The following is a 19,116-nucleotide window of genomic DNA, read 5'->3' as shown; positions in this document are numbered from 1 at the left end:
TAAAGAGACTTAGTCAACTGGAAAAAAAAATGTTGCTAGGCCTGTGGCATTTGGACATTTGGCTCCCTCAAAAATATATTTTAGAGGTTTTGCAGTCATGTTACCACTAATATTAACTTGTTTGACAATTCAGGGTTAAGTGAATAGTCACAGAGGCATAGAAATCGGTCCATGACTATCTGGCTTCCATCAGTCAATAAAGAAAAAATTGTAGTCCACAAATGGTTGGCTAATGGTTGATGGAGGTTGATGTCAGTCTGTGGGAAAAGCCCCCAGTCACACAGGCCTAAAGATCAGTCAGTGACACTGCCAGTACTTAGAAAGTGTTTGTAGACAAGTCGGTGTCTTCCATGCAAACTACAGGCAAACTACAGGTCATGGGCTACAATTGTTATATCACTGCATTAATGCATTACTGGGAAAATTTTGCCCGGGAAGTTGTCCCCAGTCACTCTGATCATCATCGATCTCGATTAGTACAACCCTACTAGGGAGCTCACCAACCAAAGAGCCAACAGTACACTGCCTGATGCTGTTAATACGGAATGAAGAACAAGAACTACAATGTAGCCAATGTGGCTACAGGGAACAGTTTTCATTGTTTTTAACACTTGTTTTTTCTTCACAGGAAATAAGTTTTCTGTCTTCCATTTGAAGTGGGAAGTTGGAAATCCCAAGTTCTAAGATGGAATTTTCAGATGAAATACTTTCCTCCCGAGTTGTTCTTTCCATTCAGAAAGTCACACCAACCACCATCCCTGACTTCTTAATCCAACATGGCAGCAGTGAGCATAAATTGTAGTAAAACTTCCAAGTCTTACTACAGTGTCTGTGAACACTCACCAGGCTCCATCAGTGAATGTGGTGCAGAGGTGTTTTAAATAGCTCTACCTTCTTAGTCAGGGAAAAAACAAAACGTGTTTTTGTTACTTGTACTAATGGAATGCGGTCAAGTCAAGTGGGACATCACTTACTGGTCCGACATTTGAGGTAAGCATAAGCTAACAGGCCAAAATAAATAAAACAATAAGAGTAACCAACATTATAACTTGTTCCACATTTTTGGCCCTGGCCCCAGTGCAGTACACAGCTACAACAAAGCTCTACATATCACCGAAGAACCACCAAAGCATGCTGATGCGGACTAAACCAAAATAAACAAAATCAATGTTACAATGTACTTGCAATGTACAGCAAATGAAGAAAAATGTTTTTTTTTTCTTGTACTATTCTGATGGACATCAAGGTGCTTCCTTGCATTACAATAATGCAGTCTTGGATTAATACTACAGAAAAATCGACACTTTAATACTGCCCAACCCTATCATCAACTCCTCCTGAAAAAAATGTTAAAAAAATCATCAACAGACACAGTGTTGTGATCCCAATAGGCGATGCAGTCACATGTCTAAGGCAGTAAAGTAGCTGCCATGTTCTGCGGTTTAAATTGGAGTATTCTGAAGCAACAAAACAAATCGATACTCTCTCGAGAATACACTGTGACTCATGTTGGAAATCTATTCTAAACAAAACAAAAGGAATATCACATGAAATTAAGGTGTGAAAAGGTGCCATGAATGTTTTATGCCTTCCAGCCACTGACATAAAGGATATAAATATTGTATGCAAAGAGAAAAATCCCCTGTTTGAAGTCTTGAGAGCAAAGACACTGGGAGAGAAAGGGAGGGGAAGCAGGTAATTACTAGTGGAGATGCTCTTTGACGGATTATTATATTAAAGCAGGAGGAGGATCAACCAAACACAGCTAACCTCTAACAGCGCTGGTCTCCACCTATCAGTGACAGGAACATTACAACCTGAGGAGCCACTTGCACTTGACAAACACGACAACAAGCAACAAATCCCCAGGCTGATAAAAAGAAACCTGACTGCCAAGAAGGCACCGCATACTGCAAACCTACCACAGTTGGATCTAATGAAAAGCTAAATACGAGGCTTTGAGTTACTTTAACTTAGGCTACAGTCACACTAGGGGAAAACACTACAGACTGCAGTACAACCAAAATCATTGCAACTTTGCAATCAGCTTGCAAATTCTTACCTCTAAAATGATCATTTTAACGACAGGAACCATGTCTGCAACCTCTTGCAGTCAATTGTGGTCTTTAAACCAACTTAGTGCGTCAATATAGCAATAAGACAGAGTCAGTCTGCTAACTGTTTTTGATAAACCTAATAGCTATTAACATAAACCTTAACAACTCATATTTCTCTTTTTCTTTAATTGATGGAGACAGCAAAAAAAAAAAAAGTAATGCAATCACTCTCCAACCACTGCTTTTCCTGGTCAGTTGGAGGTTGCCATCCTATTCTTACTGCAGTGTGAAAAGAGACACTAAAAAGGACAGCAGCTGTGCAAATATAGGAGCAAATTTTTGTCCTCTGCTCCAAATTCTTATTTTTGGACTACTTAGGCCAGATTTGGATTATACAAAATTCAAAATTACCTTTGAATACACCTTCCACTGAGCCTTGGCACAGCCCCTCAGTTGATCAACTATGAAAACTACAGCTTATATAGAAGACTATAAAACTAGTCACTGTGACGCCACCTAATGGTAAATGAAGTCTCCTGAAACCTTGAGCTGAATGTTCTCACGGCCACCACCTTTGCTATTTCAAACCATACTGTGAATCCAAGCATGTTGCAAGCTCATTGGCTAACTTAATTAAAGGGTCATTAGTCTGTGATCGCACCCTGGATAACCATAATCCTAAGAGGTGGGTGGGGCTTAAGTGTTGTATCTGAAATGTCCATAGTGAGAATATTCCCTCTGACTGACATCATAGTGGGGCAAGAGGAGAAAAAACAGCTTGAAATTGAGCATATAGAGCAGTCTGAAGTCTGGGCTTTTGGCTCATAATTCCTTGACTCTTCAGAAAATGTTTAATATAACAAAAAATGTGGAAAAGCACAAAGCTCCACTTGGAATGAATAATATAACTTTTTCTTTCACGTGTTTTTTTACATGTTGCTTAAAAGTTGGAAAGTGCGCTTATCAGTTCCACCGGGGAATGCCGTATCACGCTGAGTGGTGCAACTCGCATCATACCTTACATCAAAAAAGTGTAAAAACACACAGTGTGTCTTTTATGTTTGTCTGACATTTAAAAAACAAACAAATCACAAAGGACATCACAGGGAAATAAACAATGGTTTGAAACAAACTGATGAAGAAGACAAGATGTAGATAAAAGGGCCAGAAAAAGACTAATAAATGGACTTGTTTAAAACCAGTCAAAACTGAGCAATCCTTATTGAGAGCTTTGTAATTTTTGGTTATAAAATAAATAAAAAATAAGCTGCATCCACATGGTCTGCAGGATTTCTTTCAAATTTCAGAAGAAAACTTCACAGTAAAATATCATTACATTTATATATTTTCTCAGTAGTCATTTTTGCACTCTGACGGCCGTGTAGTCTACAGACACGTTCGTTTAATCAATTTAGAAACTTTTAAGACTGTTCTTATACTTTTTTGGGACAGAGCAGAGGCGAGGGAAGGAAATCTGTGGGTAAAAGCACGGGAATAACATTTACACCTTTGTGGACCTCAAGAGGAGTACTGTAGAAGCCACATCAGAAGTTAAAGAGAGTTCTAGTTGTGTTCTTCATTAGCCTTGGCACTGTTCATTTAAAAAAGGACTGCCTTATGCAGCTTAAAAGCAAACTAATCATACAATGGTCCAGGGCATCTCCTGCAGCACTGCACAGGATAATGTGATAAGCAATTCAATTTCAAGCAAAACAGGAGACACTCCTTTTTTCTACCGATGTGCTGAATCTTCTGAGTCTTGGGCCAATAAATGCCACCACTGAACTGAGAAATATGGGCTTAGAAAAATAAAGTAAAAAGCTTTCCTTTCATGAGCTCCTGAGAGTTTGGAGCAGAGCTGCCTCCTCTCTCCTCGCCCAGGGGCAGGCTATCATCTCTGGTGACACCAGAGGAAGGGCAGCTCCAACCCCACCCCTGTCGGACCTGGAGATGTAAGGCCGCAGTGGAGAAGAGGCTCTGCTGCCGGCCCAGTCTCTCAGGTCCAGCTTCCTCTTTGATCACCAGCAGCCGACCTCCATGTCTCCACAACAAGGAGGAGGGCCAGATAACACGCTGCTGAGCCTGTAACCCCACCCTACAGCCCTTGTTCTCTCCAAATATGAAAAAAAGGGTTAATTGTATTTAACAATATGCTCTCTATCCCAACACCCCCCCGTCTCCATCACCTCCACCCTACCTCCTTGATTAGAATTAGAATCACATCTGGCGCCATGTTCTGTCCCTCATTACTGCTGAATCTCATTAGAACGGGCTCCCGTGGGAGGGACGCGCTGGGTTTTTAAGCACTTTTTGCTTTCTTCCTGCCTCTTGCTCATCTCATCTGCCTCGGCGCTTCTTCTCTTCTACGTTTACATTAGCGGAAGTCCTCATCTGAGAGAATGACTGAGCACCACCACCCTCCATCTCCTCCTCCTCCTCCCAGAGCTTGGAAATTGTTTTACAGTGCCAATTAAAGTAGGTATGTTGAGTTTCTTCCAGAGTATGTATTATTCAGAGTGTATTATTTGTTGCACTCAAAAAAAAAAAAAAAAAAAAAAAAAGAGGAGAAGAAGAAAAAACCTCACTAAAATAGGACTCGCAGAGTAAGTTCCACTTACTTGCAATAAAAACTACACCAAAGGTTTGGAAATAGAGTCAACATGAGGAAAATGAGGGAGCTTATTTATGGCGCCCTGAAGTCCTACTGAATAATAAAAACCTCCACATATAACCACATTTTAAACTTTGTTTCTGAGCATCTCTGTCCAAACACTGCTCTGAGTGGGAATTCGCTTTAGATGAGGGGTGAAAAATACAGAAAATGTGTAAAGTTTGACTCCAAAATGTTTTACCTCGGTAAAATATTAATTTAAAAACTTTAGAGGCAGGAAGCACACACTGCACACTTTGTAACTGGAGTGAAATAAGAGTTTCAACAAATATTCAAAGCTTTTTATTTGCTCTTTTAACATACCAATATAAAGTAATAAAAACATGGACAAAATATATCAAATTAAGAAAAAAAATAGCAGTGATGTCTGACAAGATTGGACCCGGCGTCAGAGCGGCGAGCTCTGAAGGTCGCAGGGAAGCCCTGAGGTTTTAATGATCGTTTAGCTCTAGATCATCGGCGAGTCGCAGAGCGTGCAGGGTGCCTGCAGTATCTTCTTTATCCACTCTGGATCTGCGGGGAAACAAAACAACTTCTGTTTGTACTCAAGATTACTAACAACAAAATCATTTAATGTGGTTATGTATATGTTAATATCAGAGACTTTGAAGGGTGACAGGAGTACAATTTAAGCCCCCCCCCCAAAAAAAATATGGCCTCATTTAGCACTACGAGTATACATTTGTGCACAAAATAAGGGCATGTGCAAACTTACCACTGGATTCATTAAATGTGCACACTGGCCAATTTGTTCTCACTGCCATGCATATGTTACAGGATCGTTCTACAAACACAGTCGTACTCTCGTTATTTGCAATCTCCATAGTGCCACACCCCTTTTCTCTATATAAGAAAACACAAAAATCGATAATGTTCTTGTCCACTAAAGCAATAAAAGTGGGACAATCAATAGTGCACACCATTCCTAAGAAAAGGATGTGGCTAAATAATAAACATTTTTAGTAAGTAAGTATACAAGCGCGGTTTGAGCTGGAACAGCCAAGGTAACGTGTCGTGCCCTCGAGACACGGACTGTAGTTCAGACAAAGAAAGAAAAGGTTTGATATCAAAAGATGGGGAGAAGTAGGTGATGAGATACAGTAAAAATGGATTGCAATGGAACGCAAACATATTTAATAATTATGTAATAACCATTTTTATATGCTGAGCATTCAAAACTGGGGTATGATCACTATTGTTTGTGAACTGTACATTTTTATTTGTGTTTTGTTGAGTCTTCATTAGTGGTACTGGAAGGCCGGCCTATTCTAATATGTCATATAAAAGTACACATACATTAAGCTAAAGCTTTATCCTGCACATTTACAGTTGTTATTCAGTGTCATTTACATTAATTAAAATACATTACAATTCATTGTTAGCGTGCATGCATAGTCTAATACCAAAGTACCAAAAAGAAAAATTCAGGTGGGAAAAATATTGATGAAATATTAACAAGCTCAGCCCTAAAGTTTTCACGACACACCACAATTAAGTGAGCCGCCCCTTGCACACACTGGTCTGACAAACTAAGCACTTCCTGTAATGAGAGCATGCTTCTCTCCTGCTTCTTGCTACAAGTGTAAGCAATGGTCAGTCTGCATTGTCTTCCAACTTTTTTCAGAAGTAATGCGAAGGAAACGGCTTACTTTTCTAAAACATCTATAACATTTGTCAGAGTTTCTGACCACTGGTTAAACAAAAACATCTATGCTTGAGTAAATTAACCCACAATGAATAAAACGGGTTAAAAATTGTATTTATCCCACTGGACAATACTGAAAAAACTACATTTTAACCTCATGTTTGAATCCTTGAGTTACATGAAATAAAAGTAAAGAAGGAAATAAATAAAAGTCTCAACTTAGCTCTTTCTTATTTTATTCTTTGGGTGCTATTGACGTAGAAGTACAGAACAGGGCTTTCTAATGAAGTATGTGAGAGATAAGGAATGACTAAATTAGGAAGTTTACTGTGAAAGTGCATTATCTCACATATGTGAGGTTTTGAACTCCATCAGTGAGGCGGGACTTAGGGGAAGAGAAAATTCTTCTTTGTGATCCGGAAACAGCCACGACTAAAGTTAAATCTCACAGACATGATGTGCTGTGGCTCAGCTGGAGAAACGGCCTCCTGTCTGCTACACATGAGATCCTGGGTTTGAATCCCTGCAGTGTCTCGGGCATATTCAAGATGGCAACATGGCTGATTTGTTTATCTCTAATTATTTAATGCTATCGCTATATATTTAATATTAATGTAGGTTTTTTGTCTTTTGCTGTCAGACATAGCGCTGCTAAATTGTTTTTAAGAATTTCATGTATAAAAGGGGTTTCATTACAAATGGAAGCTGCTGTGATAATAATAATAATAACAGTAGTAAAATAGGAACTATAAAGAAGGCAAACATCTTGAAGATATCTTTAGACAAGTGGGGGGTGATGCTGATTTTGACAGATGCCACAACTGCACAGACCTGTCATTCATTAGCTCAGATAGGCTGGGATGACCAGCAGAGCTGCCCCTCAGGCAGGTTTGATAAAGACCTGAGATCATTTTTTCCCCCTGCAGGACCCACAGAGCCTGCTCTTTTCCCACTTCTGTGTTTATGTAGAATAATATATTTTTTTCTCATTTGTATCATTATCGAGCTTACCTCCACCCATTTATATGCTATTATGATGATATGTACATTACATGTCATAGAGACATGTACTGTAAAACTAATGCAGAGCAAAGATCTCTAACTTACAAATATATCTAAACATAAATATGTAAGAGGGTTTCCTACATTTAATGTGAAGCAAATCATACTTTCCCCAAATCCAATTAAAGAAACTGAAATACTGGACAAAATGACCACAGACAGAAATCTTCTTAATCAGTTTGAGTAAATAGTAAACGTCTGATAATCAGATTACTTAGATGCAATAAACGTTACACAGACTCACCGAGGCTTTCTGCGTTTCAGGCTTTTTAAGACCGTTAAAAGAATGCAAATTATTACTGTAATTGTCAAAATATAAAGAAGGTATGAGGAACGTATGGTATGAGGAAAAAAATTATAAAGAAAACAATTATTTGTTAGCATACAGTACAATTCCCCTATGTTTGAGCAGTATATTTAAATCCTAAATTCTAATGTTACAATTGTGTACTGTAATGACTCCTTATGAGGATCGATGTAGAGCTCGTACCTAATGAGTGAGCAGCAGTCAGCAATGTCACTGGGACACCCCCAGACTGATACAAAAACCTTTGCTGGCTTGCCTGCACAGTCGAATGCGGGCTCGAGACAATACTTAAGGCTTTTGTAAACTTAATTCTTTCCTTTAAGACTTTTATGAGGAAACAGAATGCAATCATTATTTCAGATATAAAGGCAATCAGAAAACATGTTTACATGCATTATATAGTAATGATGTATGTAACGCATTCATCTCCTCTTTCATCCCGCAGCTCTGCTGTCACACCTGTGTTTCTGTTTACAGTCTGTTGCGAACAGGCTGATTAGAAATCCATCTAACTGTACACATGGCAGTGGAAATCAGCTTTCAACTAGCGCGGAAAAAAAAAAAAAACACAGGTTTTTCTAATCCAGGTTATTGTTTACTTAAGAAATCAGGACCAACGTCTCTCTTCCTCACTGGAACCTCGGATAGTTCTGCTTTTTTCTCCCCTGAGTATCAAAGCATTAACCCTTTCAGTAATTCACAAGCAAAAAGAAAAAAAAGTAGTCACCCATTCTGTTAATTGCATTGTTGCACTGCATGTCAGTGCACATTTCTACCCTCCCACTGCGCTGACCGACCTTAATGAAGTCATGCACAGATCGCTTACTCCCGCTCCAGCATTCAGAATTCCCCAGCTACACATTTCAAGTCCTAGCCAAGAAAGTGACAAGACTGAGCTTTGTGACCAGTAACTCAACTCTTGCCTTATAAGAAAATACAAAAGCACAGTGGCTAAAAAGAAAGAAAAGACGCTGTGCTAATTTCTGCAATCAGTCACAGTTAATAAGTATTATGTTTGTGTGGTTCAGTCATCCAACATGTCGAGCATTGATCTGAGCGGCAGAGGCTGATGTTGAAGGTGACAGGAGGAGACGGCTGATCGAGAGCGCGACTGTGAAATGGAGGTGGAGGGAGATGGAAAGTGGCGCTTACCCTCAGGCTCTGGCAGTCTGGCGATGCTATCCAGCAGGAGGCACCGTCTGAACGTCAGCGTCTGGCAGGCCTGGTATGACAACGCACACCTGGAGGAGACCGAAAGAAATACATTAGAGAGCTGGCTGCCAGGGACAGTCACACACACACATATACACATTATAAAAGTAGAGCAGAAACAGTGCTGAGGTGCAGCTGACGGGCACAGATTTCCCCTCGGTGCCCCACCAGAGGCACCACGTTCAAGCTAGAGAGCAGGCAGGAGAAATGTTTGACAGACGATATTTATGAGACGATGAGAGTGCTGCATGGGTAAAATATCAGAAGGAAGGAGCCTTGATTACTGCTCCGAGAAGATAAATAAACCGTCAAAGAAGGCGTTCGGCATTAAGATTCAATTCATGTCCCGACGCTCAGGCTCAGCTGTGGCGTCTGAACCAACGGTGCACCTACTCATCCTGTCAGGCTAAAGCTAAGAAAAACAACCATCCTTAGACGTTTTAAGTTTTTAAAGTTGTTCAAGAATTTTCTGCATACCTGAGCCACATGTGTCCATTTTTACACATAGTTTGTTTGTGGTCTGTGAAGGGCAGCACATCCTGACACAGGCTGCAGCGCTCCGAGAACGTCTGCTTGTTCATCTTATTCTTGATGTGGCCAATCAGGACCTGAAGGACAAAGCATGCAGGACCAAAGGGTCTAAATGAAAGCAACCCATGCATTCATTCCCAACTTGTATAGCGGAGGCAAAGAAGGCAGCACAAGAACAGTTTCTTCCACTGCAGCCTTACATCTAACAAGTAAAAGTTAGAAAGTTTCCAAACCCTCTTGGTCCTGTATGGAAAAAGTAGCCCCCTAAACTTACCTGGTTGCGCCACCCTTGGCAACCATTGCAACTCCAATCAAACATTTGCAATAACTGGTAATGGGCTGGTTTCAGTCATTATGCAAATGTACTGTTTATAAAATTGAGGAAACCTGCAGTCAACTGAGGCTACGTCCACACTAGCCCGGATAGATTTCAAAATGGCGTTTTCGTCTGCAAACGCTCCGCGTCCACACTATCATTTTCAGTCGTTTTCACAGAGTTGTGCGTCCACATTGAAATGGCCAAAAACGCTTACGTTCCAGTACTGCGCATGCGTGAAACGCAAGACGATTCGGCCTGCCTCATTTCTGTCTGCCGTTTATTTACTTTCCGGCTCTTTGAAACGTTGCGGCAAAATGTCGAGGAAAAGCACCGAGTTTTTTAAATGGACTAACAATGAGGTGGAGTTGTTGCTGCGAGTAACACAATAGTACAAAGTTGCAAAAGCGAGTGAGAATTAAAGAATTCGAAGAAAAGCTATCTGAAGCATGTACAGACTGATATTAATCTTTAATAGGGCTGTCAAAATTGAGAGCAAACAAAACAACTGCTGTATAATGCCCTCCTCCATCTTTGTTTAATTGGTCACATGACTGCATCATATGACTAACATGCGTCATCGTTTTCCAAAGTCTCCGTTTTCGCTGTCGACACTGCGACGCATAAAAACGCTGCGTTTTCGGGGAAAACGCCGTCTCAGAGTGGACGGGAGGCCAAAAGGTAGAGAAAACACTGAGTCTTCAAACAAAACCGCGTTAGTGTGGACGTAGCCTGAGACTGAAGAAGTCACTTGGATGAGTGACGAAATGTTTCTCCCAATGAAAACGCTACGTCCAGATGAACAGAATCAACTTTTGGAAATTTACTTACCTGGATGATTGAGCATGCATCAAGACGAAAACTGGTAATGAGTTTTGTGAATTCTTAGCCAACTATTCTTTGTAATCGACCCGCACTGAAGGGTTTTCAAGCTAGGGTGACCTGTTTATGGGCATGCCAAAGCACCTCAATTGGATTTAGGGGCTTGGATTGGATTTTCTAGGTCATGAAGCAACAACTGAAGCAATTGGGGTCTGCAGTTCTTTAGATGCTGTTCTAGGTTCTTTTGTGACTTCCTGGATGAGTCTTTGATGAAATGTTTTAGTAGGCCGGCCACTCCTGGGAAGGTTTACTACTGTTCCAAATTTTCCTCATTTGTGGACAATTGTTCTCACCGTGGTTCACTGGAGTCCCCAAAGCCTTAGAAATGGTTTTGTAACACTGTCCAGAGTGACAGATGTCATTGAATTTGTTTCTATAAACTACAGGTTCTATTTAAATTATCATGTAAAAACTCTGTCCTTTGACTACTACTAGCATTTTTTAAATGATCTGAAACATTTAAGCGTTTCAAATACTTTTCACAGCGCTGTATTCAGGAAAACCTAACCAAAAGTGCAGTGGTTTCTTAAGTAGAAAAAATAACACGTGAGTAATTACCTCTGATGCTCTGTCGTTGGTGTCTTTAGAGAGATACTCCACCAGGCCACAGGTGGGTATGCTAATGTTCTCTGCTAGCCAGGTATTGAGGTACACCACCCCCAACACCTTCTTCATGTTTTCTCTCATCAAGTGAGTCTCTACGGTGTTCATCCAAGCCTGTACCTCTGCCCTTTGCTCCTCCTGATTCTCCTCCTTCTCCAGTTTTTCTCCTCCGGGCTCGCCTTCCTCTTTCACAGCATCTTCTTTGTCTTCTCCATCCTCCTCCTCTTCCTCATCTCTTATGAACACCTTGCTTCCCTCTTTTGCAGGTTTCCAGTTGTTTTCTGTGTTAGGTGACTGCAGTGACTGGTGAAGTATTCGCACCAAAAAGAGCTTGAACCGCCACAAGTAAGGCGAGTCCGCTTCCCGGATCTTCTGATCGAGCTCGTCCTGCAGTGATGCAGGGATGGCCTTGTTTTTCAAAATCTGCCACCTCACCAGGTCGAGCAGGTCGGCCATTTTATACAAGTTCTGCGTAGGGGACCTGAGCAACAACGCTCCTGCGGCTTCTGGAGTTTTTAAGGTCACAAAGTGAACCTGGTAAGTCCTGTTAACTGGATGATAGCCATCGACCATACCTTGCGTGCTGACAAGTGCAATATATGCTCCGTTGCGGCTCACTGCAATCCCGTGTATCCTCCTCCCCGTGAGGTTCTCTGGTCGCATCATTTCCTCCTGCTTAAATATTAAAGTGCTCTCTGTAAAAGTTGGCGTCAGCTTTTTAATCCACCCGTCTGTGGAACAAGTGTACACCGCGACACCTTGTTGACTGACCGCTAGGGAGACTACAGGAAGGGAGTGCAGCCCAGCCACGTGAGAGTTGTGTACATTTAGTCCAGCTGGGGAAATCACAAGTAAACACCAAAAGACGTAGCAGCCACGTGATGCAACGATGAGGCTGCAGCTGGATTTATGGATCGGGTGGATCATCGGGACACATTTGATGTTTTCAACAGCGATCTCATCGCACTCCTTCCACAGGATGACGGGGTGTCGGAGGGTGAAGTACCCCTTCACTCCCGACAGGCTGACCGGCATGATCTTGACGGGTCCCACCTCACTGCCGACGATCAGGCCGCTCATGCGACGATCTGCGTTTTCATACTCCCACCACGCTAAGTCACTTGGTCTGGTCACGCCTGATTCGATGATGTCATAAAACGTGACATCTGCCCCTTCCGTAAAAGGCAACACAAACTTCCACAAGACGAGGTCGCCGTTTTCCATCAAGACAGCGAGGAGGACCATCTCTAAGTCTACGCCCGTGTTGTCCGGCTGAACCTGTTTAATTGTGTAAATACTCGACCACTCCATTCTCAGAGGCGTCTGCATACGGAAACGCCGCTGCAGCTCATCAAAGTCCTGCAGGTTAGTCTGCGGCAGCTTGTCATCCTTTCTGGCATAATTCCGCTCTTTTAGCCTCTCGCTGTACTTTTTAGTAAGATCAACTAGCATGTTCCACTCAAGACGCTTGTGGCTGTTATGAATGGTAAGTCTGTGGTCAAGTGTTAGGCAAGCGAGCAAGCAGCGTCCACTCGAGTCACAACCCAACGGAGACCAGCTGGCGTACTTTATTCCTTTGTGCACGCCTACTGATGGGTTGATCACCCTGTCGGCCAAAAATGCTTGCCTTACTGTAGGATCTGGATGTGTAGCGAACTTTACCATTGCTTCAGACAGCTCTACTGATGGCCCCACCTTAAAAGACACAAAAAAATATATATTTTAAGGATTAAAAAGTCAAGTTTGTTCTTAATTTCATGTGCAGAAATATTTTATTTGATAAACCACCAACACTTCAAACGGATACACCTGTATCGATTTGAAAAGCTGTGTGTTTACACTACTGCCATTTTTGGTGCTTTGACCCAATGTGAGGACTGAGGGTGGACCAGCAGAGTGGACATCCAATGAGCATACCCTGGATAATCCCGCTGACTCCAACAATGACCATAATTGCCTAAATTAATTTGATCTTTTAATCCCCATGACTTGACCCATAAAATCAAACAGCAAAGTATTAACTTAGGTCAGAAAAGTAAGGAACAAGAGAGCTGATTTTCCCATAGACTCCTATACAAACATTATACAGAGGGGTTGACCCCTGCTGACCACTGAAAATAATGCCAGTTAAAAGCACTTTTGTATTGACTTTACTATGATATTTTATATCATCAAGCCAACATGCCCCAGCCCTTCCTCTTTTGTTTTCTTACAGGCTGTCTCAGCTTGGAGGGCCACTGCAACAACACCCTGCTACAGGCAGAAAACTGGTTCTTTATGCCAGACGTGCTAAGGCTACAAGGAACGTGCCACATCATAGCATCTGCTATAATGCAGATATAAAATTTTCCCGTGATATAAAAGTATCATATCTTGGTGTCAGTGACATAGTGATGGCACATGTTTACATTCCTATGCACCTACAACAACAGCACAAGAGCCACGTGTCAGCCTCTGATGATGATTAAGTACAGAAAAAAGGAGCAACTTCAACAACATCCAAAAAAGCAGAATACTTTGCAATATATGCAAGAAAAATATGCAAAGTGAGAGCAGAACAGAAGTAACGTCAGTAGCTTCAACTCAAGACCTACCAAGTCCTTAGAAATGTTGCAATGTTGCAAAGATTTACAGAGAAGCACCATATAAACAGTATTTTTGAAAACAATTTAAAGTGTGCATTTATCTCACATATAAATGCACTTATATATATGATGTTTCTATGAGCACATCTAAATGTCAGTATGCACTGCTAGATGTTAAAAAAGCATTAGAAGCACTACATCTAATTAGCTGTAATTATCTCTTTTTAGCTATCCTTTATTTCTTCTGTTAAGCAACAAAATCATCATCAGGTTTTAGTTTAATAAGTGGTATTTCCACTTATTTCCACAGAAAAGACTAAAACTGTTACCAAAGCATTGATGATCCATTTTCTGTTCTTCATCTAATGAAATAACCACCTAATTATTGCTGCTCTACAGCGAGTAAAACCTAGAAAAAGTTTTATGTCAACAAACCGGACAAACAGGATAGGCACAGTATAACCAAACAGACTGCAATGAATAAATTAGAGATATCTACATTTTGTTATCTCTTTTTTTTATTCCGGGTTAATTTTAGGTAAATGGTGAACATCATGGCTCAGCTTCACCACAGAAAACAGCCTCCTGGGTGGCTGTACTATTATACAGACAGTATCATGGCCTCTAAAAAAAACAAGCCATGCTTTGTGAGCCACAGTCTACAGCTCCCAGCTCAGTACCTCCTATTAAAAAGCAGTTATTCATATCAGCCACTGACAGCTGGAAACCAACTTTGCCTGTCTGCCACCGTGCCTAGAGGATTATAAAATTCAGCTAGGTCCAACAATGTATCTGCCAAGTGGATTTTTGGAGACGAAACCTAAAAGCACTCATGTTTATACACAAGAGCAGCTGCGAAGAGACAAATTTACCGCAACAAAATTGTTTCTCTCGTTTTTTTGTTTGTTTAAAATCAGCATTTGTATTCTATCACTTTGATTATCTTCCCTTCGCTTTAGTAAATAATGAAAATACAGAAACATTCACCACTGCCAAACTAATAGCACACAAGTGAATATTAGCTTGGCTCACTTTCTGAGACATGTGTACACAATTTGTTTAATGAGAAAACAAACATCAACACTGTTACAAGAGTAACACATATCAGTTTGTGATCACCTATTTATATGTTATTTATTAACTGAGGCAATGACTTTAATAATTTATGAGCAGTGATGAATCACATGCTCTGAAAGGTCTTGCACAAAGCTAATGGGGTCAATAAGTTGAACACACAATGCAATCTGTAACTGAGTCAGGGTTTTACTTTGTTTTGCTTCTGCAGACTGAAACATTTGGGAATGTGTTACAAGCCATTTTTGTGCTTCAGGCCTGTAATGTGACCAAAGTGCATACTTCATACACCTTCATTTAAAGGGGTTTCACAAAAATGCTGCATTAACTGTTTAGAGTACAGCCATTTTTAAGCACTGTCGCCCAAATCACAGTTTCATGTCATTGGCAAGCAGTTTCATGGCCAGGGGAGACCTGTTCCTTTGTTATTTCATAACAAATTAAGCAAATCAAGGATATGGAGTTCTGCTGTTCAGAGGTGCCCATGCAAGTTAAAGTATTACTAGGTTGAAAAACAAAACAAACCTAGCAGAGATACAAAAAAAACTTCAGTAGTGGCCAAATCTAAATCAAAAACTTGGTATATTCTTAAAAAGAAAGAATGCACTGCCCAACTCAGAAACACAAAAAGACCAAAGATGACACCATGAAGTTCAAGACGACAAAATTATTTCCAAGGTCTAGAAAAACCAGCATTTAGCCGAGTCAAGAACATTCGCTTGCCATTGTGAAAGTCTAAACTCAAGAGACGCATTCATGAATGCAAACACAAAGGGTTTAATACAGGGTGCAAACCACAAAAACCTAAGGGCCCAACTGTATGTAAAGCTCTGATCGCAAGAGGAGACACGAGGGAGACTGAGGGAAGAACCTAGGAGTTTATTTATTACCCACTTCCTGTGTGAATATGAAGCAATGTTTGAAAAACTCGTTTAGAAACAGCAATTAAACAACTCATTTAGTCTGCCTTGATTAGTAGACATAAGTGTACAGATGTGAGCTTGCTAGCTGTACCCTACATGACAGGAGGAGTAGTTACACGGTGGAAAAGCAGGGCTTAAAGCAGCTGGTTAAAAAATTCAACCTAAGATAAAACATCCCAGCAAGAAAATATTTTTCTGTTTTATAATGTGACAATATTGTGAAGCTCCTGAAGAGTTTCAAGGCTAGTTGCTCTTAAGGTCAACTGTTTAGCAGTTATACTCTTTCTCTTGTTCCTTGGTTAATGAATGACTGTCTTGCAGTGTATTTAGTATAGCTATAAGAGTAGCTATTAACCTTGGTTAACATGGTTTGAGGCAGTTACAGTTAACTCTTCCTGTTTTCCTTCTGCATCATCTTTTATATCCATATATATATCTCTCCCCTGCACATGACCAAACCTCAACCTTGTCGCTGTCCCCCTGATGTATTTATTTCTTATGTTGACTTCTGGTTACTCCACCTCCAGCTCTGCATCATGTAGTTTTGTCAGTGCCATCTCCAAACGATACATCATAGCAGGTCTCACTAACATCTGTTAAAACTTCCCTTTCATTTTTGTTGCTACCCTTCTATTGCATATGCCGCCTAACACTCCACTCACCCCTCTGTGCACTCTCCTTTGGATGGTGACCCTATTTATGTAAACATCTTGACCTTCACTATCTCTGCTCCTTGCAGCTTCACAGTTACACCCGTCTCTCTCTCACTCACACATGAATTATGTCTTTCTTCCTCTTTGCTCCACAGCATACCTCCACCTCTCCAGGCTCTCTTCCACTTGCTCTTTACTCACAGTGTCATCGCAAACATCACAGTCCACAGAGACTCCTGACCGACATCATCAATCAACCTGTCCATCACCACTGTAAACAAGAAGGGGCTCAGAGCAGATCCCTCGTGCATGTCCTGCACCACCCCCACATACTTCTCTGCTACTCCTGACTTCCTCATGCAGCACCACAGTTCCCCACTCTGTACTCCTATATTTTCTGTTACCAAACAAAAACTAAACTAGCCCGAACTAAACTGAAATGTAAAAAAATAAATAAATAAATAAAAGGCGAGCTTTCCGCAGAATAAGTTATTGTTTCCCAATCAAAACAGTGGAGCACGTGACTTGTAAACACCACAGCAGCTCAGTAAGCTAAAGCTACAGAGCTGCATGGGTTCTGATATTTCCCTCTTATAAAGTGTTGGTGTTAGCAGGTAACAGGTGACTGTATGCGGTCGCTTACCCGCAGTTTGTATTCCTCGGCTGGGACGGGGATTGAAGTCCTGTGCAGCGTTAGGTCCTGTTTGTTGCTGTGGACGTCGCACACCAGCTCCATCACCGCCAGGGAGCTGGATGTGCACACAGCCAGGCGATGGTCCTGCGACCACGAGAGAGGCTGGAGTCCGCTGACCGGGGCAATGAGAGGAATGACGGGGTCCCGCTTGACAGATACATCCTCCGTTTCTGGCTCAGTCTTGATGACTACATTTTTGGGCAGGGTGTGCGCCGAATCACAGGGACTGGCAGCCGCCATGTTTTCTGGGCGGCGGAAGTGACGTCACACAAGCGCGGGAGGAGAAAAACGAGGAGCTTCCTCCGACGACAATAAAATTGACTTTAATCAAGCCATTTAGCACACATTCAACATAATAATAATAATAATAATAATAACAATAATAATAATGATGAAAAGAAATAAATAATAAAAAAACTCGGCAACATTAACAAAAAAAACAATTTCACATGACAAAATTGCAGAAACACACCATTTCACTGTATAGAAAATGTATGAATTTTTTAAGAAACATACCTTTCCATAATACTTTAGAACACTTCTAATAAATTAAAGCATCGAAAATTTTAAAAACTTTATATGACTTTTATATGCATTCTTTTTATTATTTGCAGTTAACAAGAAAATGTCCATTAATCCCTTTCATATTTTGCCACATTGTCCTTAATTATAAATAAAAGTCAACTGTCTGGCTTGTACAGTTAATAATAATTTTTTTCAAGCTTAAGTGAAACTGTAATTGCTTAAAAAGGGAGTTAAAGGGACTCTTGTTGCAAAGTAAAGACATGTTATTGGGTGCAAGCTGTGACCTGTCATGTTATACCAGATCAATACATGTTATTAAACTTACACAGGGAGCTTTCTTTGACCATGATACACTTAATCTCTGCAAAGACTGTAAGAATCTTTGACTTGAAGGCATTAAGAGGGCTCAAGAATTGCAAAATTGTCTCTTACTTGTCCAATACACATTCATTGGCCACTTTCTTAGGTATATCTGTTCAACTGCTTACAAACACAAAAACCAGTACATTTAAGCATGTAGACACACTCAAGATGACCTGGAAGTTCAAGCTGACATCAAAATTTTAAAAAAGTTCAATTACTTTGAGAGAGGCATGGATGTTGGTGCCTGAAAAGCTGGTCTGAGTATTTCAGAAACTGCTGATCTGTTGGGATTTTTCTATACAAACATTTTCAGGGATTTTGGAGAATGCTCAAAATAAAAAGCGAAACTATCCAGTGAGCTGAAGTTCTCTGGGTGAAAATGTATTATTGATGTCAGAGGTCAGAATGGACAGACAACTTTGAGCTGACAGGAAACAGTAAGTCACTTCAAAACCCATCTAAATATCTTCAGTCATATTTAGACGATACACAGACTTACATTAAGATAATGTATGCTAAACAGGCTGAGCTTCTCATTACAGTATCAAGCAAGAAAAAAAAATGAAAATGTTGCCTCAGAGCAGACACAGCTTCATCTAAAATAGATGTGAAACCGCAGCACAACTATATGTAAAAGATTGCAAATTTTGATTTTTAACCTCGTCAAAACTAAATAAATAAATAATAGCAGTGTAGTGATGGCTGGCATGCTGTCACCACATCTTCAGTACCACTGTAACAGCGCTTTATAAGGAATATTTAAATTTCTAATTTGGATATATATATTTTTGTCTGTTCTGTGTAGGCTCGCTGTTGACTTGCAGCCTTGGGCAGTTTGTCAGGACTTGAACTAATTAGATTAGATTAGATGAAACTTTAATGATCTCCATGGGGAAATTTTGTCATGTGTGTGACACATTCATTCTAAAAAGGATATGTTGAAATAGCGCTGGCACTCCACAGTGACATATTCATTCAGCTAGTCCGAGCACTGACAGGCACGGCATTAGTCA

The 19,116-nt window shown here is 40.6% G+C and overlaps 1 protein-coding gene and 1 long non-coding RNA gene across 3 annotated transcripts in view; one reads left to right on the top strand and one right to left on the bottom strand.

The window, feature by feature from the left end:
- LOC102080363 (uncharacterized) overlaps positions 1-17,004 on the top strand; it is a 58,693-nt gene extending 41,689 nt beyond the window's left edge. Inside the window, exons 4-5 of one of the 2 annotated variants that reach the window (XR_001223917.2) lie at positions 4,436-4,536; positions 8,771-8,881. This is a non-coding gene — a long non-coding RNA (uncharacterized LOC102080363). Of the gene's footprint in view, positions 1-4,435; positions 4,537-8,770; positions 8,882-16,676 lie in introns of those variants that run through there. The other variant, XR_003220833.1, reaches the window with a different exon arrangement.
- gtf3c4 (general transcription factor IIIC, polypeptide 4) lies at positions 4,996-17,497 on the bottom strand. Its single transcript, XM_003440231.5, has 5 exons — positions 17,165-17,497; positions 11,242-12,981; positions 9,432-9,562; positions 8,895-8,983; positions 4,996-5,241 (listed from the first exon to the last, which is right to left on the bottom strand). The coding sequence occupies exons 1-5, from the start codon at positions 17,453-17,455 to the stop codon at positions 5,177-5,179; spliced, it is 2,316 nt and encodes a 771-aa protein (XP_003440279.1). The 5' UTR covers positions 17,456-17,497; the 3' UTR covers positions 4,996-5,176.
- Positions 17,498-19,116: the final 1,619 nt, after the last annotated feature.

The sequence above is a fragment of the Oreochromis niloticus genome, linkage group LG7, assembly GCF_001858045.2.
Source record: "Oreochromis niloticus isolate F11D_XX linkage group LG7, O_niloticus_UMD_NMBU, whole genome shotgun sequence".
Taxonomy (NCBI): Eukaryota; Metazoa; Chordata; class Actinopteri; order Cichliformes; family Cichlidae; genus Oreochromis; species Oreochromis niloticus.
The sequence above is the reverse complement of the archived record's forward strand: the minus strand, read 5'-3'. Positions and strand labels throughout refer to the sequence as shown.

Bases quoted from the DNA above. Each gene is read 5' to 3' on its own strand.
- gtf3c4 (XM_003440231.5), bottom strand. From the start codon at position 17,455: ATGGCGGCTGCCAGTCCCTGTGATTCGGCGCACACCCTGCCCAAAAAT. The intron at 12,982-17,164 runs GTAAGCGACCGC...GTGTCTTTTAAG, and splicing joins CCGAGGAATACAAACTGCGG to GTGGGGCCATCAGTAGAGCT. The intron at 8,984-9,431 runs GTATGCAGAAAA...GGTCTCCTCCAG, and splicing joins AATGGACACATGTGGCTCAG to GTGTGCGTTGTCATACCAGG.